General features: G+C 44.9%; 1 protein-coding gene across 3 annotated transcripts in view; it reads left to right on the top strand.

The window, feature by feature from the left end:
- The window catches only part of SPNS2 (SPNS lysolipid transporter 2, sphingosine-1-phosphate), a 182,544-nt gene that overhangs the window by 124,538 nt on the left and 30,265 nt on the right, over nucleotides 1-27,741 (top strand). For 2 of the 3 annotated variants that reach the window (XM_073315320.1, XM_073315321.1), the window contains exons 7-10: nucleotides 15-167; nucleotides 4,285-4,474; nucleotides 10,913-10,978; nucleotides 17,355-17,453. In XM_073315320.1, coding sequence (XP_073171421.1) covers nucleotides 15-167; nucleotides 4,285-4,474; nucleotides 10,913-10,978; nucleotides 17,355-17,453 — 508 coding nt within the window. Of the gene's footprint in view, nucleotides 1-14; nucleotides 168-4,284; nucleotides 4,475-10,912; nucleotides 10,979-17,354; nucleotides 17,454-18,486; nucleotides 18,670-27,741 lie in introns of those variants that run through there. The other variant, XM_073315322.1, reaches the window with a different exon arrangement.

Below are 27,741 nucleotides of genomic sequence, written 5' to 3'. Positions count from 1 at the left end.
TTGCATCTCCACAGCCGCAGCTATGTGTTCTCATCGCTGGCCACGTCTGCTGTTTCCTTTGCCACAGGGGCACTGGGCATGTGGATTCCCCTCTACCTTCACAGGGCACAAGTTGTGCAGAAAACTGTTGAGACTTGCAGTTCGGAGCCCTGCGGCACAAAGGACAGGTAAGGCTCATCCTGTGCTATTGTAAAGGGGGGCTTTCCTATTGCAGCCGACATTCAAACTTACAGAGCTTGGGCTTAAGAGAATGAAATCCATTGACTAGGATCCCTATAACTTCCTGTTGCCCTTTGCAAAATGATAGGAAGCACTGGGGTTTAAATCCAGAATTTATTCTTTGCTGCTGCAGCTGATCCCTTCCTCGCTACTGGACATGAACTTGTAGCAAAGCTGGAATACTGGGCAGGTGAGATCAGGGAAGAAAGATGGCTTTGTAACTTAGGCACAGGACTGAGAGCCAAGAGATCTCAATTCTACTCTGTCGTGGCCACTGATTCCCAGCACGATGTTACCTGGGGATGGGGCTTCTCTGTGCCTGAGCTTCACCATCTGTAAAGTGGATGTACTATCTGCAGAGGGGCTAAGCCGTTTAATTGATTTGTATGTATATAGCGCTTGGAAATCTTCCATGGAATGCAGCACGCTGTGATGTCATAAGTAGTAGCTTATGACCTCACTGCAGGATCCAGCAGAAGATGGGTGCTGTGGCAAGAGAGGAGGCTCTTATCGTGGCTCACATTTCATCAGCGATAGCAGGGATTGGGCTGGCGTGGTGGCCAAAGTTCAGGATTCAGTTTGGTTGTTCTCCCTCTAGGAGCCAGCAAGGGAGTGCCCTTGTGGCCATGTACTCAGCCCCTGTGGTTCATGCACCGCTCCTCTGCCCGATGCACCATGTGCTATAAACATCTTTGACTGGATGAAGGGCTTTGGGGGTCCTTTATGAGTTGAAGAGAGATCCCAGACTTGCAGGGGAAGTATCGAAAACTGGTTTTGCCTGTTACTGTTTTCATATAAAGGCTCTTGGTTTGAACGTGCCCCAGGGTGAAATATTCTCTTTAATAATACTGTAGTGCTGACCCTAAGGCAATGAAGAGAGAAGGTCTGTGGGTATCAGACTGAATAAATTTCCCTGCCATGCTGGAGTAGCTTAATACCGAAGAGGAGTATTAGTAATTACCTTTCATCCTGAAGATATCTTAAGCTCTTGATGGTGTGTGTATGCTGGTATCGCTCATGTGCTACTAACATGCAGCCGCTTCTGAAGTAGATTGCAGCAGTAGGACAACATTATAGTACGTTATTTGGGAAGAATAAAATCACAGAAGTGCAGAACTGAAAGTCCTACTTATCTAGTCTGGTCCGCATCACGGAGGAAGGACTAAATATTATCGAGACCATCCCTGACAGGTGTTTGTCTAACCTGTTATTTAAAAAACAGTGAATAACTGCCGAGTTGCAGGGGGAACTTGGGTAGTAAGAACACAGTTACCAGAGTTGGAAACTGGCCATCACACCAGAGTTAATGTGAGAGTTGATTGGGAAATCATTATTTTTTCCCCATACAGAATATTTGGAAAAATGATTTTTTTTTTTCATTTTTGTCACAATCTCTTGACTTTCTCAAGTTTTTTGGGAAATAAAAACATGAAGATTTTTCAACAACTGAAAGTTTTAAATCAAAACTTGAAAACTAGCTCAGTTATTCAACAAAAACCTGAGAATTTTGAATGAAAATGGAATATTTTTCAGATACGTTGCATTTTAATTTTTAAAAATGGTGGAAATTTTTTGATCAGCTCTAGTTAATACCCTTAACATGTGCCATGAAATCTCTAACAGCCTGAAGTGCCTCTTTCACTAATCTTACATTAAATTACTTAAGGATTGCCCTACCTGGATACCATTGTCCTCTGGTCCTTTAAGAGCTAGTACTTTGTTACTACTTTTGATGTGTATCCACCACGGCAGTGGGGGAGAGCGTGGTAGCTGTGATGATGGGAGAAGAAAAGTAAGGTTTGGGTCCTACTGGCTTTGCTAATGTATAACAGAAGGCTCTTGCTCCATTCTGTTTTGCTTCACGTTGCACCTGGGTCTCTTCTTTCAGCACCATTGATGGAACGTTGCTTTGTGTTGTCTCTGGTTATATTTTGCATGAAAGGTGCTCAGAAGCTGATGAAAGCATTGCTCCGACTGGGTTAAAATTGTAGGAAGGCATCCTGTTGCCAGCTTTTTGACTTTGTACTGACTATAGAAAACAAATATTAGGAAAATCCACCTGTCTAAGCGAATATCATATCATAAATTAACTGCCAAGAGTGGTTAATCCAGCAGACTCAGTCCATCCTGCAAAAATGTCGCTAGTGGAGAAAGCAGCCCCAACAGCCTGCCCATCTCTCGTTCATAAAGGGAGGTTTTCTCCTCCTACAGTTTTAGCTATCCTGAAGCTTCATGGCCATTACCGCAAAGACTGTTGTGTTCCAGATCATGCACACAAGATGCAGAGCACCTGGGCTATGAACAGACACTCCTTTACATGTTGACAAATAAATAGCAAATCTGTAGTGCAGCAGCAGAGGAGTCAGTTTGGATGGGATTTCACAAGGACCAAAGGGAGTTAGGAACCTAACTCCCTTTGAAATTCAATGAGCTTCGGGTGTCTAACTTCCTTTACACTCCTTCGCACTCACCCTGCCTTTTACTTGGATGATACGTTCGACCCACAGCATAGGGGGAGGAGCTGAGGGCTCCAGTGGAGTAGTGATTCCTAATCCATCATCAGCCTGTTGCTTGCTTGTTTCTCATGCCATAATGTGGCCGCGTTTGAGCTGGCAGGGGGCATTTAATATACTGTCCACTCCCTCCCCATTCCCAGTTAAGACAGAGTTCCTTGCATGATACCGTTGTAAAGCCGCACTGGTCTCAGCTCTGCGCGCAAAACTCTGTAACAGGACAAGAGACTGAAGAAGAAAGCGGCTTTGGCACTGGACTCTTAGGGCTATGTTTTCAAACTGGCCACTTAAGTTGCACGCAGCTCACCAGTAATGGCTGCTGTACTTTAGAGGGAGCTAGAAGATAACCTGTTGACAGGCAGAGACAGTGGTAAAGATTGCAGGCTGGAATTAATTAAGGGCAGATCCAGGAGTGCTGTGAGGCTGCCGGGTGTGCCCACTCTGCCCTTTCTGTGTTAGCTTGGGTCTGAAATAAGCTGCTCCCCTGTTCTACTCTGAACTCTGCGTCAGACTAACTGTGCACGAGGCCCCTGCTGGCTCCCCACAATGGACACCTATTCCATTCTTTCCTCACATGCAAACATGACATTTTCCAAAATTTTCCCATGCAGACTTTGCAAACATGGTTTGGCAACCAGTTTTGGAACAAGTGGCCTTCTAGTTTTTATGGTCACCGTGGCATTCCCAGTTCCTTGGTAGTCCAGGAATTTGCCACAGGTCACGAACTAGAAAGCAAGTTACAGATTTTCAGTGTTGCCAATGCCAAAAGCACTCAAAAAGCATGAGTCAGGTGTCAGAAAATCCGGAGACGGGCTTAAAAATCCCAACGAGAATTTTGTTCAAATGATGATCTGGAGATTGTTTTATTTCCCTTCTTTTTTTAGTCACCAGGGCGTAAGGTGCAGTCCTGATTTTTTAAGCACCCTTACTCCATCCCTGCCAGTGGGCCCGTGCCCCTGCCAAAATGACCGTGAACGTGTGAGGTCCTGTTGTGCAGAGGATGCCATTTCGTTTCTTTACAAGTACTGGACCAGCGTTTCGCTGCATTCCGACCGAGCCCATGTTAAAATCTCAAGTTTTTCTCTGCAGCCATGCAGGCGAGAAACTTTCCCCCCAATCAAATGAATCCAGCAGCTGAGGCTTTGAGAATAACATCTAATATCACAAGACTTGCAATGAAATCATGAGAATTGACAACACTGAGAATTTGCCCTGCTGTAGTGCTGCTTAACACCCAGATGCATAAGGCAGGCTTAGTCAGGTGCACTTCGTATGAAATTCACCCCTGTTCAGAGAGCCAGCTGAAGGCCCCATGCACCTCCTAAGTCCCATTTAGGTCCATAGCCCTTTGAGCTGGGGGCACCTAGTATGCCTTTCTTTTCTTCAAGGAAAACTGACAGTGACAAAGACTGTATTTCTTAAATCTGCAAAGCCAGAGAGTGAAGTTCAGATCCCATTACCCTGTATTTTCCCAGCTTGTTTGTGAATAAAACTTGTCCACATTAGTGTGTCAGTGAACAAATAACCCTCTCTCAATATTTTGTTTTAACAGTTTGATCTTCGGAGCAATCACATGCTTCACTGGTTTTCTGGGCGTGATCACAGGGGCTGGGGCAACCAAATGGTGCCGGTTAAAAACCCAGCGAGCTGACCCCCTGGTCTGTGCCGTCGGCATGCTAGGGTCAGCCATCTTCATCTGTCTGATCTTCGTTGCTGCCAAGAGCAGCATTGTGGGAGCCTATGTAAGTATAGTGCATTCTCTGAATACGCATATGCCATCTCGCGTGTGCCCTGTCCACCAAACTTCTTAGCAAATCGGTGTGCATCTTTCCATGCAGTGGGGCTGAGACACTGGTTTGTACGTGCCTCTCTTCTGCTTGACCTTCCTTCTTTTGCTCACTTCCATCTCAGCATTACCATGCTCTGTTTGGGGGCAAAACAGCATTGTACCGTTTTCACCTTTCCCATCAAAATCTCACCAATAAGTGCTGTAGATTAGACACAGGGATATAGCTCATGTGCAGAAATCCATCGTTCTCCTCCTTTGTTCTGCTTTAGCCAGGTAAGGGCATTGCCTTAGTCCAGAATGCCAGTACCGGGAAATGTTGGTCACTTTTATTATGAAAGTTCTGTCATTACCATGTAGTTAAATTTCAGTTGCACTGAGGCTATCCTTTTTGAAACCGGTAATTACCTTTTAATTCCTGAGACTGGACAGTTTGCTGCATGACTGAGAATAATAGAGCAGATACGTGTATTATTATCTATTTTTATTACCATAAGGTCTAGGAGCCCTAGTAATGAACTGGAGGTTCATGGTGCTAGACACTGTGCAAACACAGAACAAAAAGATGGTCCCTGCCCCAAAGAGGTTACAATCTAAGTATGAGACAACAGGTGGATACAGACAGATGGGGATACAAGGAAACAATGAGGTAGTGCATAATGAAAAGGCTACCAGAGGGGTAGTAAGTAAATCAAAAAAGTCATGCAGTTCACTGGACATTTGGAAGCATTAGTGGTAATTACATAGTGAGAAGTGTGTGATTACCAGAGATGGTTGGGAGTTTTTCAGCGACATGTTTTTTTCGTTGGAAATGCTAATTTGTCAAAACCAAAACTTTTCACAGAAATGGTCCAGGATGGTAGTGAAGAAAGATTGAGATTTCAGTCTAGCCAAGAGCCTGCGGGGGTAGCGCACTTGCCTGGGATGTGGGAGACCCAAGTTCAAGTCCCTCCTCTGAATCAGGCAGAGCAGAAATTTGAACCTAGCTACAGTACCCCGCATCCTGAGTATCTGCGTCTCCCACATCCCAGGCAAGTGCCCTAACGTCTGGAGTGGGTGGGTGTGTCAAAGCTTTGAAAGGTCCTGTTTTCACTCTGATACAGAACAAAAACAAATATTGAAACCTCAGAATTTTTCACGAAGTGGAATTCTTGTTTTCTGGACAGTGTCTGTGATTACACAACAGCTGTAATAGCGCTGTACTGTAATAAAGTGTGACCAGGTACACTTCAGACTCCCACACAGAATCCTTCATTTCTTTTGTCGTCTTTCCCTACTGTGTGCAGGCTGGCCTAGGGGAGGGACTCCTATCACAGTCCAGTCCCAGGTCTGGATCTTGCTTTTAACACAGGAGAATGGAAATCCTGGGCAGTGAAACAGATCCCAGTTACATTAAACCCTAAAGCCCTTGTGTTTTTATGCAGGACAGAGAAGCTAGGTGGGTTTTTAGGGACTAAGCAGGAAGGTGGGAGTAGGGTAAAATCAGAAAGTCAAAACCTTGCTTTCCCTGACCAGAACACAATCAATCCAGGGATGTAGGGCTTGATTTTAAATGAAACAAAAAGTTGCACTACAATTTCCTGTCTAACCCATCACTAGGTTAATTGGGATCGTTCTGTGTGCTGCTGCTGTGGTCATTATATACAGGCTCTTCTGAGAAGAGAGTGAAAATTAAAAAAAAAAAATCCACTCTGGCTGCTGAGTAAGAGTCAGAAAGAAATCCGGACCAATGGCCTTGTGGCCTGGTCTAGTATTAACCTCTAGTTCAGAGAGCAGCAGAAAAATGACCACAATGCCTTAGAGAAGGGTGTTCAAGGTTAGCAGAATTGTTACCCTTCCTTTATTCCTACCTGGCTCTAAATAAAGTTATCTGTCACCTATTTCTGCAACAAAAGACAAATACTATGCTTTCATTGATCCCATTTGAATCATTTCTTCATTGTCTATTATCTCAAGAGAGCTGATTTTATGTAGATTATATTTCTGTGTAGCCATTCTATTTGTTGAGGAGAGAGTGGAAATGATGAAACAATCCAAACCACCAGCATGGAGTTTTAAGAAATATAAGCAGTAACTGTAATAGACGGTCACTCTGGGGGTTGCATGAGAAGTGAGTTGATAAGCTTGGGAAGTCATCTGAATATGGAAAAAAATGAAGGATATAGGCTTGCTTGTATAGCTGCCCAGCCATCTGGTCTACACTTTCCTGAATGTACTCAGCTTCCTGGTTCATTTCTCCCCTTTTTATTCCTTTCCCATTGGTGGCTCTGGTCCCTGAACACAGCTCTGTTTATCTTTCTCTTATGTAGCAGCAGCCCCTAGACAGGCCATGTAGGCTAGCTTCTCTCTTTCAGCTATCTTTACATGCCTCCAGGCTGTTCTGTGCTGTAGTAGAAGTAGCTGGAAACAAGTAAGAGAGGGAGTACTTGTGCACCTTAGAGACTAACCAATTTATTTGAGCATAAGCTTTCATGAGCTACAGCTCACTTCATCGGATGCATACTGTGGAAAGTGTAGAAGATCTTTTTATACGCACAAAGCATGAAAAAATACCTCCCCCCACCCCACTTTCCTGCTGGTAATGGCTTATCTAAAGTGATCACTCTCCTTACAATGTGTATGATAATCAAGTTGGGCCATTTCCAGCACATTTCCTCCCCCCCAACCCACTCTCATGCTTTGTGTGTATAAAAAGATCTTCTACACTTTCCACAGTATGCATCCAATGAAGTGAGCTGTAGCTCACGAAAGCTTATGCTCAAATAAATTGGTTAGTCTCTAAGGTGCCACAAGTACTCCTTTTCTTTTTGCGAATACAGACTAACACGGCTGTTACTCTGAAGTAAGAGAGGGAGCACTAATTAGCTAGCTGTCCACAGACCACCAATGATCCCCTGGACTCAGTTTGGGAACCACTGATTGTTCCAATTTCCACTTGTTACTACTGTGTTTTGCTGTAAATCGTGATTACCCCTTACTCTGCCATATATATGTGTGTGTGGTGTCATCCTGCACATTAAAACAACAGTTTGCACATCTTTAAGTCCCACTTTCTCTGAAGTTTGCACTTCTCCTTCAGTGTCAGGACATCCAAGCTCATCTTTCCAAACCCATTATCCGCACAGCATCATGATGACACACCGCTCATGTAGTTCAAAAGATTCTGGGGCTAGAAGCAGATTTCAGGTGCTGAACGCTTAGTTTAAATCTCAAGACAACTTCAAAGTGGTGTTTTATGTGCCTTTTGCCAAGCTTTTAGCTGTTGTGGTACCTTGGGCTCAGCAGTTACTTCGGTTTCCCAGGATCATCTTAAAAACAAACAACTTCTCCCAAATGAAACACTTCCAATGTAGCTTTGGTGGCTGCTTGGTTCCAAATCCTGTGATCTGTCTTTTGTCCCGAAGGCGGTTCCTCCTTTGCTTTTTGAGATTTGCATACTATCCAACGCTGAGAATTAGGGACTCTTCATTTTGAGTGAGTGCACAGCAGCTGTGTTCCCCATCCTTCAGAATACTTGTAATGTTGAACCTCATTTTGAAGCCTATGAAACCAAGTTTTAAATTGTAGACACCAAAAACATCTGTGGGGAATCCAGAATGCTTCCTAATGTGCTTGGTACCAGAACTGCAGAGTTGGTACGGTTTGGGACAATGCCTGTTTACAGCACATGTCCTTGGCACCTCTCTTCAGTAGAAATGCTGAATACGATTTTCTGACTATTTCTCTTTTTCTTTCACGAGCGCACACATACAAAGAGGGTAATTCTGAAAGGCATATTGAGAGAAACACAACCCTGTGCAGAGCCAGCACAAGACTTGTGTGCCATGGCCTGGTGATGGGCCTTTGTACGGGGTCAAATTTCACCCACTGTATTCAATAATTCATATATATATTCCTCATAGCCAAGCAGGTGTAGGGGGTGTGTGTGTGTGTATAGAGATGTATATATATGTACAGATGTCTAATGTAAAGGCATAATGGAGAAGAAGCTAGGAACTCAATAGCAGAGCAGACAAGCATATCATAAGAACCAAGGGAAGGACTGAGAATTCCTAGCTCAGAAGCCGTACCGTCGTAATTGGCCCAGTCACCATAATACAGGAAACAAGACCAGTCACAAAGAGGTGGAGTGGGAAATAAAGACAATTTTAGAAACAAATAAGTGCAGGGGTGAAGATTTGCTAAATAAGGAAAACTCTTCCCAGCAGCAACAGAAGGATCAGAGTTCAGGGAACCAGCACGCAGTGAAAGCAAATGACGTGGCCACGTCCGGATCAGAACTGCTAGGGAGCAATGAGATGTTCCACCCCAAAAAATGTACGTCTAACACAGGGGTGGGCTATCAATGGCCCATGGGCCGCATCCAGCCCACCAGCTGTTTTAATCTGGCCCTTGAGCTCCTTCTGGGGAGCGGGGTCTGGGGCTTCTGGTGCTCCAGCCGGGGAGCAGGGTCGGGGCTGCTCCATGCAGCTCCCAGAAGCAGCAGCATGTCCTCCCTCCAGCTCCTACGCAGTCCCTGCCCCAACCACTGCCTCTGCAGCTCCCATTGGCCAGGAACTGCGGCCAATGGGAGCTGCAGGGGCAGCGCCTGCAGACGATGCAGCATGCAGAAGAGCCACCTGGCTGTGCCTCCACATAGGAGCCGGAGAGGGGACATGCTGCTGCTTTTGGGAGCTGCTTGAGGTAAGTGCCACCTGGAGCCTGCACCCCAGGCCAGAGACCTCACCCCCTCCTGCACCCCAACCCCAATTCTGTGAGCATTCATGGCCCACCGTACAATTTCTATACCCAGATGTGGCCCTCGGGCCAAAAATTTTGCTCACCCCTAACACGACCAAGAGAAATTAACCCAATTAATTTCAGTGGGCATGTTGCTAAATCTTTCATTCCCTCTCAGAGGCCATCAGAACTCACAGGGACAGTGCAAATAATGTACTTCAGAAATATCCCCCATAGCTGGTTTCATTCCAGAAATGAATTGTACCCCATTTGAAGGTAATGAGGTCAAGGAGTAGGAAGGAGAAATGAGGCAGTTAGAAGTGGAATCGGTAACCAGACCTGCGAGGATACTGAAGAAGTGAATTAAAAATAAATTGAGAGCTTGAGTCTCCAGAGTTGTTAGTCCATCTATTATCAGAGGGGTAGCCGTGTTAGTCTGTATCCACAAAAACAGCGAGGAGTCTGGTGGCATCTTAAAGACTGACAGATTTATTTGGGCATAAGCTTTCGAGGGTAAAAAACCCACTTCTTCAGATGCATGGAGTGAAAATTACAGATGCAGGCATAAATATACTCACACCATGAAGAGAAGGTGGAGAACCAGTGTCCACCATGGTCCACTATGTTCACCAGGACTGAATTCAGGAGAACTGTTTCTTTTAGGTAGAGTATCAAAAAATGAGTGGTATGACAAAGCAAAATAAGTTGTTGAGATGGCGTATTATGACACTCGTGGCTTTTCTTACCGTCTTGATTTGGGGAGTATTGGGTCATCACAAGCCTATCAAAACGGTGTGTACTCCTGTTGAGTTGAGCCAGATCATCTTACAAACAGATGGTATTAAAGCACAAGGTATAAAGTTGAAAGGAGGAATGAATCCCCATTTAAGGCATTTCACCTTTATTTTTAGGGTCTTCAAAACAATTAGGTGTACTTTTGGGATAAGTTAGTTACTCTTGTTGATTCTCCGCAAGAGGCCAAGAACTGAATTAGCTACAGAGACTAAAGCCCCAGTTCTACCTAGCATGTGCTGTGTGTTTTGTTGAATATATTGAAAGCTAAGTATGCACTTAATGCATTGGGGCCTAAACTATTACTGCTGATTCCTAGATGTATGTTCGCTCCAGAGGAGGGACAGAGACCTAATATTATATTGAAGGAATCTTGCACTGATCCACCTGTTCTGGGGTTAGAGAAATTCATTCCCACTTTGCTATGTGACCTTTAATACTTAACCTAACTGCTAGTGAAGGAACTAACTTGTGTGTCCCGGGGAGTTCCATTTCACACAAACTTTGTTCCTTTTTTGATTGGGTCTATGTGACCACATGTTTTGAAGCCAGGAATCCACCGTGACAACAAACACTCATGTTGACTTCTCATGTTAATCTGTCACTGAAGGTGTCAGCCTTTTGCCTAACTGTTCTCTAGATTGTAAACAATGTTTGCTAAAGGAGACCTGATCCAAGCCCTCAAAGTTGAGATAAAAATCTATGTATTTGTAATGTGGTCTGTTCTGAACATTAACCAGGGACTTATTGTAGGTAGAAGCCTTGGAATAAGTTTGAAATAAACAGTATAGGAAGGTTTGTGGCAGATAATTCCCCCCCCCCATACCGCAATTGAGTTTCATGTGACTAAACCTTGTCCTTTGTATGTGTTTTGTTATGACAGATTTGCATTTTTATTGGAGAAACTCTTCTGTTTTCAAACTGGGCAATCACAGCTGACATACTAATGGTGAGTCTATGCTGTCCAAGCATCTTTCCTTTTGGGGGCAGAGGGGTCGAAACAGCCTTTCAGATTGCAATGGACAGCTGGTGGGTGTTCACAAGTCCCTTTAAAAGCCTAACTCCAACTCCAGCCTGTTTTTTCTTTTTTGCTGCTAGGGAAAGAGCTGTATATCCTCTCTTATCTTCCTTTTGAACGTCAGTTCGGTGAAACCTCCATAGAATTCCACTGGTGCCCTGAAATCCTAAGGAATTGTGAATGGAGCTCGGTGAGAGCTCGTGAATAGGCTGCCAATTGGCCAGTTTTACCATCCAGAATTCCCACTGGCTTTGTTTAGTAATAGGAAGTCACCCCCTACACACACAAAGCCAGCCATCTACCTCTGTCTCACAACCCCAGGAAACTAGCCATTCATCACACACACAATAGCGTGTCACTTTGAGGGGAGGGAAGGGGGGAAAAAAGTATGAAGAAGTTTCAGACTGTGTCCACTTCTTCCAAGAGGAAACACTCAAGGCTTTTTCACATCATGTCCCTCATCTTCCATTTGTTCTCTGCATAAAACGTTTCACGCCTCTCTGCCCTGTAGTACTCACCTTCCCCACAGGCTTTTGCACATCTGCAGCCCCCTCCACCAAAGGATCTCGAAACATATTGATCCTCACAGTGCCATTGTGAGAAAGGTTATTAATAGGTACCTTTCACAGGTGGGGAAACTAAGGCACAGAGGGGTTACAGGATTTGCCCAAGGTCACATGACAGAGTTTGGACCCGATCCGGCGGGTAGTGTAGACATACCGATAGGGTTATTCCTTGCTTACACAAACGTAAGTAAGTGAAGAATCAGGCCCAGTATTTCTACACATTAAGGCCTTAATTCAACAAAGAACTTAAGCTTAAAGCTAAGCACGTGCTTAAAGACTTTGGTGAATACTGATGAAAGTTAAGCACATTATTTCTTTGTATTATGGTAGCACCTAGGAGCCCCAGCCAGGGACCAGGACCCCATTGTGCTAGGTGCGGTACGAACCCAGAACAAATGCCTATGTATGTCTGTCTAAGGTACTTTTATAGTCCCCATCACTGTAGTACCTGAGCACGTCACAATCTATTGTATTTACCTTCCCACACTCTTGTGAGGCAGGGCAGTGCTGTTATCCACCCCCATTTTACAGATCAGGACCTGAGGCACAGAGAGACTAAATGACTTGCCCAGGTCATACAGGAAGCCTGAAGTAGAGCAGGGATTTGAATCTAGGCCTCCAAGGTCCCAAGCTAGTTCCCTAATCCCTAATCATCCTTATCCTTCCTCTAAATGTTTTGGGTTAAATCAGGGGCTCAGGGCATGACACTCTTAAACCCGTTAAAAATTTGCCTTGATTTCAATGGGAGTGAAGGATCCTGTAGCTTTTGAATAGATTTTCTGGTGTCTGCAGTCTGCCTTTTATGACTGGATCCTACATTGTTTGTTTTTTGCAGAGATGCTGCTGTAGTCCCAGGCATTGTCTCAGAGCAAACCAAACCAAACCAAAAAAAACCCGTCACAACGACAACAAATTAACATTGAAATAATTTCTAAGATCCAGTTTAAAAGCAAAACAACAAACAAACAAAACTTAAGTGAGCACAGGAAAGAGAACATAAAATCACATCAAAAATGATTTTTAATAATACTTTTTAATTGACATAGACTTTGAAGCCACTCTTGCAGTTGGCTGTTTAGACAAATGAGCTGTCTGTAATATACAATAATGCCCCTGCTTAATACATTATTAGTGGGAGGATGAACTTAAGAGCACTATATAAATAAATGTGAACATCCATGCAGATCAATATTAGCCCATAAATTGAAGAAATGGTCTGAAGTGCGTTTATATTACACGTGGACCTTGAAAGGATATGTAGTCAGACAGTCAGTGAGAGCCAAGATTATATAACCATGTTTTATCAGCTAGCTTTATAACAGTCCTAGCCAGCAGAGAGGTGTGTAAATGCTCCAGCTGGGATTCACTTTGAACAACACTCAGTAGAAATTAATTGGCAATATATTTATTTGGTGGACTAGTAACAGCACTTTGCAGGTCTGGGGTGCCTGCAGTCTGAGGCTCTCCAAGTATTTAATAAACATTAAGGACATGAGACTCCCGACACCCCTGTGACACACACAAATCTTGTTATCCTGTTTGCGCAGATGGAAAACCTGGGTCACAGAGATGAAGGGTAGTTTCCAAAAGCTCTCAGGGTTGGCCAACCTTGGCTCCCATTGCAGTCAATGAGAATTTTATCCTGACTTCAGTGGGACCAGAATGAGGCCAGCAGTGAGGGCTTTTGGAAATCTCACCCTAAGTGACTTAGCCAAGGTCACCCAAGGTTTGCAAATCTGATGACTGCTTATGGGCCCGATTCTGCAGGTTGCTAAGCAGCTTCATAGACTTTGCAAGATCAGGTTCCAAGGTCCTTATGTTTGCTTATTATCTTGATATTTAAATGTAAGTTCTTGCTAGCTAGCTCCATGCTGTTGCCACGCTTCTGTTCTCCCAGCTCCCTGGTTGATGTATGTCCTGCAAAAGGCCCTCATGAACTGGATTTGATAAACAGTCAGTGCTTCAGGATGGATTGTGCTTTGTTGTCTGAGATTCCAAAAGACTGATATTTATTCCAAATGCAGATTTGCATAAAACAAGCCTTATTCTCAGCACCATCATCTAGAAGTTATGTCTTTGACATGGGAGCCCTAAATTGGAAGGATATTTTATCCTTTTTAGCTATGAGGCATTCACAGTTAAACTGAGTAAGGACATGGCACATGTCTGGGAAAACAGTTCTGCCAGCTCCACTAGGGGAGTACAACGTCAGTAATAAAACCACAGCCTTTCTGAGCCTCTATTTAAAGAGGCGAGGCTCGCCCTAGAGCAGCTTCATCAGCCTCCCTGGACATCCTGTGTGATGCGTGCCACCCAACCTGGAGTCAGGGAGATGAGCCAGGACAATCCCACACTCTTCCTCTTGGCTGGTGTGGCTGTTCCAGCTTCCGCGGGGACGTTCTAACTAACCAGTCTGTGCGTGGTTTGAATTTAGCTCTATTTTAATATCGAAATCCCAGTTCAGATCTTTAATTTACTGCTCTCCTCCCTAGGACAGTAGCTAAGGTTTACTACCAGCTATTTCCGCTCTGTCAAAATAAAATATTCTTTAAGGAGGAATAACTGTTTTCCCCCTAACGTTATTTAAGGGAGGAGAAACAATCTCACGTTTCATTTGGTTGCTGTGTTGTATTTCTGTCACTAGGATTTCAAGCTAGACACGCAAATGTATTTGGCATTATAAAGTCTGGTCTCAGCCATCAATAATTTCATTAGCTTAAAATCTTACTGGAAGTTGTATTGCTATTTGCAATGCTATGTTTTTTTAAAAGAACAACTAATGGTCCGAACCCAGTTAACCAAGACAAGAAGCTGTATTTGCCCCAAATAGCATTAATTTACTGCTACTCATTTATCAGTAGTAAATTCTAATGCCTTTAAATTATTGTTTTGCTGGAAAAGGATGGCTTTCTGGCTAAAGCATAGGATTGTGAGTCAGAAGAGCTGAGTTTCATTCACCTGCTGTTTATAACAAATTCATATTTTTTGCTGTGTTTAGCTGAATACTCCTCTGTTCAGATCTGACCCCTCGAGGGTGGAACGCGATTGTACCTTCTCAAAGTCACTCTTACAGCAGTTCCCTGTAGCTCCTGTGCAAACTGGGTGGGGTAGGTGAGCTGAAGTTCACCTGCTGTTCACCAGCCCAGGTAGTTCCGTGCACGCTGTCTCGTCATCTGGGTGTGATGGGTGTGGGGACCTGTGTGGCAGCTGTGACTCCTGGCTTCTTATTGCTAGATGTGCCATTGATTCACTGTGTGACCTATCGTATGTCTTTGTGCCTTGGTTTACCTACCTTTAAAACAGGGATAACACTCCCTTCTGCCATGGGAGTTCAGTGAGGCCTGGTGTTTTTGACTCCTGGCATGGAAGGCGCTCTGGAAGGGCTGTGTATTATCGTTGTTTCAGAGTAGGAGCCGTGTTAGTCTGTATTTGCAAAAAGAAAAGGAGGACTTGTGGCACCTTAGAGACTAACCAATTTATCTGAGCATAAGCTTTCGTGAGCTACAGCCGATGATGTGAGCTGTAGCTCATGAAAGCTTATGGTCAAATAAATTGGTTAGTCTCTAAGGTGCCACAAGTCCTCCTTTTCTATTATCGTTGTGACCAGGATGTTGCGTGGGGGGCTGACTGAGCTTTGCATTCTTTTGGTGGAGTGCTGCTGCACCTCAGGAGTGGAGCAACGTCTGAGTGGCATGCTGCTTCAAGTGCACACTGGTTACGTTGCAGCCCCATCACAGCTGGGATGAAAGACTGAGCCCCCCCCCCCCAGGTGTTCCTGAGGAGCAGGGGCAAAATCACAAGAAATGGGGTAAAATTTTCCCAGATGCCCAAGTCCCATATTACCCATCATTCCTAAAGTGATATATGCACATGCAGAAATGTCCCTCACGGAGCCTGTTTGCTGTAGGCTCTGCTCCATTATGGGGCCTTGAAAAGTTTTTAAAGTCATGTGATTAACCCTTTACACACCAGAGAGACCATGATTGCACCTTCCCACCTTAGGAAGCAAGGAATCTCTGGGAAGGTGTGGCTATGGTAGTGCCAGCCTTCTGATCGGGTGGTATTTTACAGTCTCATAGGTGTAAATGATTAAACAAAATGCAAGGCAGTCTGGGTGGTTGTATCTTTTATGATGATTTATTATTTATGTATATGATAGTAGCACTTAGGAGGAAATGATGCTTTATTGAAACAAAGCTGCCACGTTTCGTCTGAGAGAGCGGCATGTTACTGTGCAGCAATTAGCTCCCTAAAACCCAGGATAAATAAATTAGTGAAACAGAGGCAAAGTCGTTCCTAGTGGAACTCCATTATGGGCTAGAGTGGCACATCAGCAAATGAACCACACTAGGAAAGGGTTCAGAAAAGAGCTACAAGAATGATTTGAGGTCTAGAAAAACAGTGGCTGATATTAAACGGCTGAAGCTCAGTCTGCTTCGTTTATCAAAGAGAAGGTTAAAAGATCTACAAGAATCTACACAGGAAAGAGATTTCTGGTAGGATAGAGTGCTTTAATCCAGCAGCAAAAGGCCCAACTAGATCCAGTGCTTGGAAGCTGAACACAACAAATTCAGGCCTAGGGACATGGTGGAGTCTCCATCACTTGCATTCTGTAAATCCAGACTGGATCTCCCTCTAAAAGAGATGCTATAGCTCAGTAGTTCTCAACCTGTTTGTCATTGTGGGCCGCAGGTTGAGAACCATAGCTCCCCCACAGACCCCTGTAGCCAGCGCCCCCTGCCCAGAGACCCTTCCACAGAGTGGGGCCAACAGTGGAGCCCTGGGCACAGTGCCAGGCTGGGTTGGGCGGCAGGGCAGCCCCGCTCCGACCGTGAACCCTGCCCCCTGTTGTGTGGGGCCGGGCAGCCAGGACTCCAGACCCCGCCATGTGAGCCTGGCAGCCTTTAGCACACAGCTGGGCTGCATGTTGAGAACCACTGCTCTAACTCAGTCAAAGTTCTGATCAAGCACGCAGGCACCTGAGTGGGTATAAAATTCACTAAACTCTTAGAAATCACCCAGGGAAATTCCCTTTCGGACATGGCTTTGTTCTAGTAGAGGTGGGTCAGAGCCACAAAGTTCAGAACCAGACCTGAGCCTCCCCAAGCTTTGGGAGTGTTTCCTCAAGCATTGTGGGATCAAGGCCACCGCTGAGTTTGGTGCCGACATAACAGGGTCTCTTCCTCAGTAAAGAAGGTCCACGTTGGCCCTATAAAAAGCAGCTGCTGCTTGTTTTGGGGGGGAGAGACAGGGGCATGTGGCTTGACCCCATTCTGCTGCATAAGTGAAACCCTGGAAAACTCATGCTCCCTCCTTTACGTTCTCCTCCTAAGGCATAAAGGGCTCTAGTGCCATGGGGCAAGTAGGGGGAGGTAGGATTTGAGGAGTTGGCAGGGGGTGCACACCTTGGAGCCCACTTGTTAGCTGCCTTTGTGCTTATGATATTGTTGAGAGAAGGAGCGGGTCAGACGGGACCGAGAGTCTCCTTTGTTAACCATCTGCAGACTGGCGCACTAGAAATATGGTGGCGATAGCAAAGCTCCAAAGCTGCCCGCAGGACAGCTGTGAGTATGGAGCTGGACACGGCTGCCACTGAAAGCCATGGGGTTGTTTTTCCCATTCCCCAACGACACAAGCACTCAGCCTGGATCTGTAGGTGGAAAGAAACCCAGCCACACAGGGAGGATTGGCAGGTTATTTATTTCACTTCCCTTGTGTGTTTTTTCCCCTCTCCCTTGCAGTACGTGGTTATCCCGACACGACGCGCGACCGCTGTGGCCTTGCAGAGCTTCACTTCGCACCTGCTGGGAGATGCTGGCAGCCCCTACCTGATTGGATTCGTAAGTGCACACTGTGGCTTTGAGCTGGGGGGGGGGGGGGGGACACACGCACACACGCTCATTTAGTGCTGATAACAGGTGCCACATTAAACCACCTTGTGCTTATCTCCAGAACAGGACCAACACTGTCAGCAGCATTGCAAGCACGCGCGCACACCCCCCCCCCCACCCCCTGTGATGCAATCCTGACCTGGTGGGACCATTTCTGGGAGGGTAGTTGGAACTCTAAGTGCATCCCAGTTGAAGGAATCTGTAAAGGCCCATCACACTGTGTAGGCAAATGCCAACAAGGGAGACAGCTGTGGTTTCTGTGATGTGGACATGTGTGCACTAGAAATTAGACACTCTGTGTGTGTGTCTCTTGTTTTTTAACTAAATACCTAGTCTCATTAGCCAAAAATCTCTGGGATGGTGTGGCTATGTAGTGCCAGCATTCTGATCGGGTGGTATTTTACACTCTCATAGGCGTAAATGATTAAACAAAATGCAAGGCAGTGTGGGTGGTTGTATCTTTTACGATGATTTATTATTTATGTATATGATGGTAGCACTTAGGACACTCAGTCATGGTCCAGGACCTCATTGCGCTAGGTGCTGTACAAGTAGAGAACAGAAAGACAGAGTCTGAAAACTTTCCCCATTGAAAATGTAAGGCCTAAGAAGCTTCATGAAAAGAAACATTTCTGGGTATATTGGACCAAATTCTCTACTACTGCAACTCCACTGTCTTCAATGCAGCTATGTCATCGGAGACTTTGACCCACTGCCTTAAAAGGCTAAGCCGAATTCTGCTCTGTTACCCCAGTGCAAATCTTGAGTGGTATTGCCAAAGTTGTGACTGCAGTTACTCCAGATTTACAGTGATATGACTGGGATCTGAATTTGACCCATCATGTCATAGACATCACTCTCAGGCTAGTCCTTCCAGCTGAGCGCCATGGCTTTGATTGGAGTATTTTGGATGTCCACTGGCACGTCCCGTGTTACTTAGCTGTGTGGTTTCTATGGTTAAAAGTAATTTCTGTTTCATCAGTCTCAGATCCAATGAGGTGCATCTTGCATGACCAGAAGGGGGCAGCAGCTGAAACATGATACACATTTAGACTGTTCTGTACCACCAGTTTGCCTGTACGACACAGAAAGCTGCTGCCACGTGGGCCTTACGTGCTAAAAGACAGGCACCGAGAAGACAGAATGTGCGGGGGAACTGCGGGAAGGGAAGAACTTACAGCATAAATCTGTGTAATTGTACTCACTCTTAATTCATTCAAATCTGGTGGGCACCCTATTGAGTTCTAGAAGGGACTTGGATGTGGAAAGGGCAGTCGCTTAACAAACCAGGGATGGGGAGAGGCTGGGCAGGGTGGGCAGCATGGGGAAAGGCATGGCTATTTGGGTGGGAGAACAAAATAAACCAGGCTTTGAGGCTGGCGTAAGTGGTGGGTGTGGGGGAGGAAGGCAATATAAGAGGCAAGGTCTGCTCTGTAGGCTTGGATTTGTGTTTGATATCACACACATGCACAACTACGCCTTGCAAACGTCCTGGAAGAAACATTTCCTCCCTTGCTTATTGTGTTATATATAAGGGATGTCCTAGAGAGGTGACCAAGACCCTAAAATGAATGCAATTAGCCATGAAAATTGCCCAGAGCTGCTTTTTGCCACTCATAGAATCATAGAATTATAGAATATCAGGGTTGGAAGGGACCTCAGGAGGTCATCTAGTCCAACCCCCTGCTCAAAGCAGGACCAATCCCCAATTAAATCATCTCAGCCAGGGCTTTGTCAAGCCTGACCTTAAAGACTTCTAAGGAAGGAGATTCTACCACCTCCCTAGGTAATGCATTCCAGCGTTTCACCACCCTCCTAGTGAAAAAGTTTTTCCTAATATCCAACCTAAACCTCCCCCACTGCAACTTGAGACCATTACTCCTTGTCCTGTCCTCTTCTACCACTGAGAATAGTCTAGAACCATCCTCTCTGGAACCACCTCTCAGGTAGTTGAAAGCAGCTATCAAATCCCCCCTCACTCTTCTCTTCTGCAGACTAAACAATCCCAGTTCCCGCAGCCTCTCCTCATAAGTCATGTGTTCCAGACCCCTAATCATTTTTGTTGCCCTTCGCTGGACTCTCTCCAATTTATCCACATCCTTCTTGAAGTGTGGGGCCCAAAACTGGACACAGTACTCCAGATGAGGCCTCACCAATGTCGAATAGGTTGGAACGATCACATCCCTCGATCTGCTCGCTATGCCCCTACTTCTACATCCCAAAATGCCATTGGCCTTCTTGGCAACAAGGGCACACTGCTGACTCATATCCAGCTTCTCGTCCACTGTCACCCCTAGGTCCTTTTCCGCAGAACTGCTGCCTAGCCATTCGGTCCCTAGTCTGTAGCTGTGCATTGGGTTCTTCCGTCCTAAGTGCAGGACGGAAGATATGAAGATTTATGAAGATATTGAACAAAACTGTACCCCTGGGGCACTCCACTTGACACCGGCTGCCAACTAGACATGGAGCCATTGATCACTACCACTGACTAGACGGGACTTGGATTTCATAAAAATAACATGCCTGACCCTACAGTCTCCACAGACTGAGTGAGCTCTCCATTACCTAGGGATGCCTGCAAACTGCATGATTAAGGTGTGTGAGGTAACAGCAGCCCTAGACTTTCTCTGGTCCTATCTTAGTTGAAGATTTTTTTTTAAATAATGATTTTGATTAGTTTGTGTCTAATGTGTTGGCGATAAAGCACTTCTCATTTTGGAGGAAGACAGTCCCAAAAGCAAATCCAATTGTAATGGGGTTCAGGAGAGAAACCTTTCAGCCTTTGGGGGGAGGTGTGTCAGAGCCCTGTGTTCAGCAGCTCTCTCTGGCCTGGCTTAGCTGACTCATGGTCCCTGCAGCATGATGGCTGAAAGGTCAATTGGTCATTTTTCAAAATGGGAAAGAGCAAATATTATTTAGAGCCAAAATGTGAACAGTCGACTTCCTGGAGACAGGCCAGCCATTTATACTGCAGGGAGATCTCAGCCATGTGAGTCAGTGAAACTGCCCACTGGAATAAGGGCTGCAGGATCAGGTCCTAAGTGTGTGATAAAACAGGTGAGAGGGGGTTGGATTAAGACTGGGATTTTCGACGGAGCCTAAGGGAATTAAACATCTAATTCCTATTGACTGCCGATAGGATTTGGGTACTTATGTCCCTTTAGCTCCCTTGTGAGCCTCTGCCTAAGGACCTTAGACCAATTTGCTGCTGGACCAGAGTGATCATGTGGCACACCTACAGCATAGTGTAAATCCTCCTAGGGAGAGGGAAAGCAAGGCAAGAAAAGAATGAAGTGACAAGCAAGCTCTGAGTATGGATAACTTCCCCCGTCCCGCAACATGTGTTTTAATCGCTAAACTCTGCCACTTCATTTCTTTTAGCCATTTACAGAATATCAACCAGCTGAGACTCCCTTGCTCATCAAGAAGGCTTTTGATCTGAAGTGTAAAAGCCGCTATGTTTATTATAAGGCTGGATGCTATCTCTGGGAGTGGGTGTTCTAGAATGGCTCTCTATGAAGAACTCAAGCCCTCACGGCCTTGCAGGTTGTGTCAACATATTGTTTCCATCGTGGTTCAGCTGTTAGTAAAATGTCCTATTGGTTTTAAAGCCCTCTTATGGTACATACAAGACACTTAGCGGCTATGGCCTACCATGCTCGAGTGATCCTTTGTTGTCATGTGCCCCAAGTTGTTTGCTGGGGTCAGAATTGGCTGTTCATTTAATCTATTCCAGTTCCAAACCTTGAGACCACAGGAGCTGGGGCATTTGGTAATTATGTTCCTTGTTTATGTGGTTTCGTATTATCATCCAACTTTCCCAGTGCGTTTCAGTATTTAAAATGAAATGGCAAGAAGTCTGTGTGTGGCTGCTTTTCACGGCTTTTAAAATATTGATAACTTTCATTCAGCTTTATTGTGGTAAAAGGCCCCGTGACTGTGTTATGAAGATGGTGTGTAAATGTGTTCATTTAGGGAAGTGGCTGTAATTTGTATAAATGGTTTTATTACTTGCCTAGCACAGGGACCAATTACTTGTAAATTGGTGCTGACGGATGAATTGTAAGCAGGGGAAGGCACCATTACACTTTTACTTTGGGTGAGATGGTTTCTATTCCTCGATGGCTGTAATTGTCTTTTTAAAGAGCTTTCAGTATCTTGCAGAGTTGACATCACTCCTGTTGAACAACATAGGGACACCCTGTGCTCTGGTCAGCCTCAGGGAGGCCAACGAGGTTTCCCTCTTATATAGCACTTTGCAGCCAAAGTGCTCTGAAGCACTTTGCAAAGGTGTGATCCCCATTCTGCAGACGGGATGACAAAGTGAGGTACAGAGCAGTTAACTGGCTTGTCCAAAATCCCCCAGTGGTATTGTCTGGCATAAAACACAAGCCTCCCAAAACCTGATCCTGTGCTAGGCTGCATTGTTGCACACCTAGTAAAGTTGCCTGGGTGTTAATGCAGGGCAGTATTTGGTACATAGTTAACTCCTCATGTGCCAAGCTGCCTTTTTTCTTCGTTCTAACCAGCCATGTCTGTCTTCTACAGATATAGTATTAGGATGAATAAGTGTTTCTGGGGGTGGGTGGGTGTGTATATGCCTGTTTTCACTGGTGTGGATTTACAGTTTTTCCATACATGAAAGGCAGGGTTCCTTGGTATACTGACATATTCCTTCGATTCAGGAAAAGCCAGTGTGGACAGACAGCTCTCTTGGTGTCAGTTTCAAGGCTGTGTTTTAGCACTCTTCTCACGCTCTTAGTGCTGTCAGTCACTTCCTCTCTGAGCACAACCAGTGCTTTCCTCCTTCGTCCTCCCTTCTGTTTCCAGGCCTGGCCATGATGGCGACCAGGGGTTTGTGTCAGGTTCTTGCCTTTCATCTGCAAGAGAAGTTTCATGCACTGACACAAGCTGTCCGCACTGCCACCTCCTCTGTTTACCTCGTAGCTTTATAGAAATCCTCCTCAGCGGAGGCCCACACCCGCATGAGGGTTTGAAACTCGACTGTATCCGTTGGTTATCTGGCAGCTTTGAGGCTTGAGGAGTAGGTGTTGGGAGTGCCAGGGATCCCGCTTGACCAGGCACTCGGATCCCTCCAACAGCACTTTCCATCAGCCAGACTCGTCTCCCGCGCTGAGCTGGTGGTGATCCTTCGCTGTCTGTCACACTGACCTGTCACTTCCAGATCATCCCTGCGGGTTCTAGTGGATGGAGCACTGGACTGGGACTCAGGAAACCTGGTTTCTATTCCTGACTCTGCCCCTAGCCTGTTGGATCATCTTTGGCTAGTCACTTGCTCTCTCTGTGCCTCTGTTTCCTATCTATAAAATGTGGATAATGATATGGCAACGTTTGTAAAATGCTTTGAGATCTACCATAAACACGCTATATGAGAGCAGTGACCTAAGTGCTGATGTGGACAACAATAAGCTGTCCCACCAACATAGCTGCCCCACTCACAGAGGTGGTTTTGTTCTGCGGACAGGAGAGTTCTCTCCTGTCAGCATTGAGCATCTTACCAGACACGCTGCAGCTGCACTGATGTAGCAGTTCTAGTGAGGACTAGCCCTTATTTTCTTCATTCTCAGCCAGCCAGGCCCCTGCCTGCATTCAGCACGTGCTCCACCATCTCCTCCTTTTCAGAACACATTCTGCAACTCAGGGAGCAGATCTGTCGGTCAATTTTGTTTTGCATGTAATTAAGCCTTAAGGACTGCTCTTGTGCACTCATAATGAGGCTCTTTGTTAATCTTTGATCGTTAATGGGTTCAGTCTCTCTCCACCGCTGTCCATGTGTTGGTTTCTGTGTAAATCTTTCAAGTCTTTCTTTGGTGATTTACATTCTCCTTTCATTTGTGCTTTCTTGGGCTGGGATGCACACTCAGCCAACACTTGTTATTGCCACCAAATCTTCTACTTTGAGTCCTCAGATATTTTGATCGTGCATTCTTCATTGTCAATTACTTCCTCTACAGGTCCTTTTCCTCTACTTCTTGAGTGATCGTCATTACTCTGTGCATTGCCAGGAGTGTTCTTGTTTGGATGTCAGTTTTTATCTTCTCCTCTTGCTTCCACATGTTCAGTCCAGCAGTATGCTATACGACTGGTATGACCCACATATTAATGACTTGGACAAGATTCTTCAAGTTTTGTCCTTAGTGTAATTCTTATTTGTCTTTAATATTCTTTCCTCACTTCTTCTTTGACTTCCTTATGTTGTAACTCCAACAGTTCCCTGATTCCAAGGTATTTGTAGGGGGCATGCTGCGAGATATCTTGGATAGTACCTTCGTTAACTTACATGCAATCTGATTGTACCAATTTACCCCTCTTTTGAGACGCCACTGCATGTTTAGCCAAGCTTTAGATCTTCACCAGACTGTCCTATGTGTCCCCCATCTGTGTATAACAAATGGGTAACTGGTGGTGGTCTTTGCTGATACGAGAGCCAGAAGTTAAACTGCAGAGTGTCCATGTCAGCAGCAGCATTGTTGCCATGAACAGTATTGGTGATAAGGCATCCCCTGAAAAGATTCCTCTTTTAATCTGGAGAGCCTCAAGAGCCATTTTTATTATTCCTGTTGTTGTTAAAGTGACTTCAAACCAACCCATCCTGCAGACAGCGTGTGACATCTCCACTGTGCATTGTCAGAGTGGGCATTGGACTTCAGGACCTCACAAACCCACTCTGCCCCCTCATGTAGGCTGTTGGAACAGCTCCCAGTAGCGTGAATGGGTACTTCTACTGCTGGCTTCATTTGAGTCCCTGTGCTCTGCACAGCCTCCTCCCTGTGGAACCCACAGGCCTGAGACTCTGGGTCCCAGGGGGGTATTCATTTTCAAGACAGGAGCTTCATTTATGTGGCTGGCAGATGACGGCAATGTCTGCAGAAGGCTCATTGCCCTTTTGACCCACCCATCTTACCCCAAAACAGAGGGTTGCAGTGACTAGAATGTAGGTGACCTTGTAATCAACTGTAGGCAAATCTGAGATGTTTTGTTATTCTAAAAGAGCTTAGTGTGGCTCTGAATAGTTCCTGGAAAAATTTTAGCCATAAACCTGTCACTTCTCACCTCCCAACCCTGTCCCAACTCCATTATTTGAGTGGGCTGATAACATGGATCTAATGAGCTACTTAAATAGCAAGAATGCTAATGACTTTCTTTTAACAAGTAGTTAACAGAACAGTGTTAATTATGGCTCGTGCTGAGTTGCACAAATATAGAGCAGCACTAGATCGGCAACGTAGCTAGGGAGAATCAGAGTAAATGCAGCATTTGGGATACTTCTTTAATGAAAATTATAATTGGAGCTCTAGGTTTCTCAGGCTTTTTGGCCTGGTTTGAAGTGGCCTCATTGCAGATTAATTTTTGAAGAGCTGTCTGGGTTCATAGCCATGCACGTGAATATTCTTAAATACAGGTGGAAGGTCATTTTGTGGCAGAACTGTGTATAAACTGGGTCTAGAAAGCTATTTTGGGGCTTATCTATACATGAAAATTAATCTGGAACAGGGTAGGGTATGCATTGATGCGTCTTGGAAAAAATTTTGAAGGAGAAAGTAGTTAAGGACATTGAGGTCAATGGTAAATGGGACAAAATACAACATGGTTTTACAAAAGGTAGATCGTGCCAAACCAACCTGATCTCCTTCTTTGAGAAAGTAACAGATTTTTTAGGCAAAGGAAACGCAGTGGATCTAATTTACCTAGATTTCAGTAAGGCGTTTGATACGGTGCCACATGGGGAATTATTAGTTAAATTGGAAAAGATGGGGATCAATATGAAAATTGAAAGGTGGATAAGGAATTGGTTAAAGGGGAGACTACAGCGGGTCATACTGAAAGGTAAACTGTCAGGCTGGAGGGAGGTTACCAGTGGAGTTCCTCAGGGATTGGTTTTGGGACCAATCTTATTTAATCTTTTTATTACTGACCTTGGCACAAAAAGTGGGAGTGTGCTAATAAAGTTTGCGGGTGATACAAAGCTGGGAGGTATTGCCAATTTAGAGAAGGACCGGGATATCATACAGGAGGATCTGGATGACCTTGTAAACTGGAGTAATAGTAATAGGATGAAATTTAATAGTGAGAAGTGTAAGGTTATGCATTTAGGGATTAATAACAAGAATTTTAGTTATAAGCTGGGGACGCATCAATTAGAAGTAACGGAGGAGGAGAAGGACCTTGGAGTATTGATTGACCACAGGATGACTATGAGCCGTCAATGTGATATGGCCGTGAAAAAAGCTAATGCGGTCTTGGGATGCATCAGGCGAGGTATTTCCAGTAGAGATAAGGAGGTGTTAGTACCGTTATACAAGGCACTGGTGAGACCTCATCTGGAATACTGTGTGCAGTTCTGGTCTCCCATGTTTAAGAAGGATGAATTCAAACTGGAACAGGTACAGAGAGGGGCTACTAAGATGATCTGAGGAATGGAAAACCTGTCTTAGATTCATAGATATTTAGGTCAGAAGGGACCATTATGATCATCTAATCTGACCTCCTGCACAACGCAGGCCACAGAATTTCACCCACCACTCCTGCAAAAAACCTCACACCTATATCTGTGCTATTGAAGTCCTCAAATCGTAGTTTAAAGACTTCAAGGAACAGAGAATCCTCCAGCAAGTGACCCGTGCCCCATGCTACAGAGGAAGGCGAAAAACCTCCAGGGCCTCTTCCAATCTGCCCTGGAGGAAAATTCCTTCCCAACCCCAAATATGGCGATCAGCTAAACCCTGAGCATATGCGGCAAGATTCATCAGCCAGATACTACAGAAAATTCTTTCCTGGGTAAGGAGACTTTCCTGGGAAAGGAGACTCAAGGAGCTTGGCTTGTTTAGCCTAACCAAAAGAAGGCTGAGGGGAGATATGTTTGCTCTCTATAAATATATCAGACGGATAAATACCAGGGAGGGAGAGGAATTATTTAAGCTCAGTACCAATGTGGACACAAGAACAAATGGATATAAACTGGCCATCGGGAGGAGTGAAGTTCTAGAACAGCCTTCCAAGGGAAGCAGTGGGGGCAAAAGACCGATCTGGCTTCAAGATTAAACTCGGTAAGTTTGAGGAGATGGTATGATGGGATAACATGATTTTGACAATTAACTGATCTTTTAACTATTCATGGTAAATAGGCCCAATGGCCTGTGATGGGATGTTAGATGGGGTGGGATCTGAGTTACTACAGAGAATTCTTTCCTGGGTATCTGGCTGGTGAATCTTGCCCATGTGCTCAGGGTTCAGCTGATGGCCATATTTGGGGTCGGGAAGGAATTTTCCTCCAGGACAGATTGGAAGAGGCCTGGGGTTTTCTCACCTTCCTCTGTAGCATAGGGCACAGGTCACTTGCTGGAGGATTCTCTGCACCTAGAAGTCTTTAAACCATGATTTGAGAACTTCAGTAGCTCCAGACATAGGTGAGAGGTTTGTTACAGGAGTGGGTGGGTGAGATTCTGTGGCCTGAATTGTGCAGGAGGTGAGACAAGATGATCATAATGGCCCCTTCTGACCTTAATATCTATGAATCTATGAATTTAAAGCAGATTAACTCCATGTGTGAATGCCCTGATTCTTGGATAAGTGCTTGTTATTCCAGAATAGCTGTTTCTGATTAACTCCCTCTGTGGACGTTCTTATTCCGGAACAAAAGTGTCTAATTCCAAATAAATTTAATCCACTGTGAAAGAGGATTATTCTGGAATTACATTCACCCCCCCATATTAATCTTTAAATTCATACCCTATCTTAATCTGAATTAACTTCCCAGTGTAGAAAAGCCCTAAAAGTGCCCTCTTTCAAATTTAGCTTAATCCACTGCATAAAACTAATTGGGAATAAAACAGCTTTATTCCAGAATAGGAACATTCCCACATATGGGGTTAATCAGGAATTATTCCAGAATCACTTCTCAACTAGACCCACCCTTGATGTAAAATCCTAGTAGAGCCAAAGCACAGCCAGTTCTTATCTCAGAATTAACACTTTACACCTGAGGTTTGCCTTTACTAGCTACATGAAAGTAAAAACTACAGTGCTTTGTCTCCCCCAGGATTGCTGTCTTGATGTACAAACACACCTTTATTTTGCAGTGAAGACAGCCATTAACAAACAAGAGACTTAGGTCAGCTTAACTATGTTTCTCCAGGGTGTGAATTTTCAACACTCGTGAGTGATGTTGCTAGGTTGACCTACATTTTAGGAGTAGCCCAGACCTGAGAGGAGTAAT

The sequence above is a fragment of the Lepidochelys kempii genome, chromosome 17 (genome assembly GCF_965140265.1).
Source record: "Lepidochelys kempii isolate rLepKem1 chromosome 17, rLepKem1.hap2, whole genome shotgun sequence".
In the NCBI taxonomy this organism is placed as follows: domain Eukaryota; kingdom Metazoa; phylum Chordata; order Testudines; family Cheloniidae; genus Lepidochelys; species Lepidochelys kempii.
This window is presented reverse-complemented; position numbering and strand designations above follow the sequence as displayed.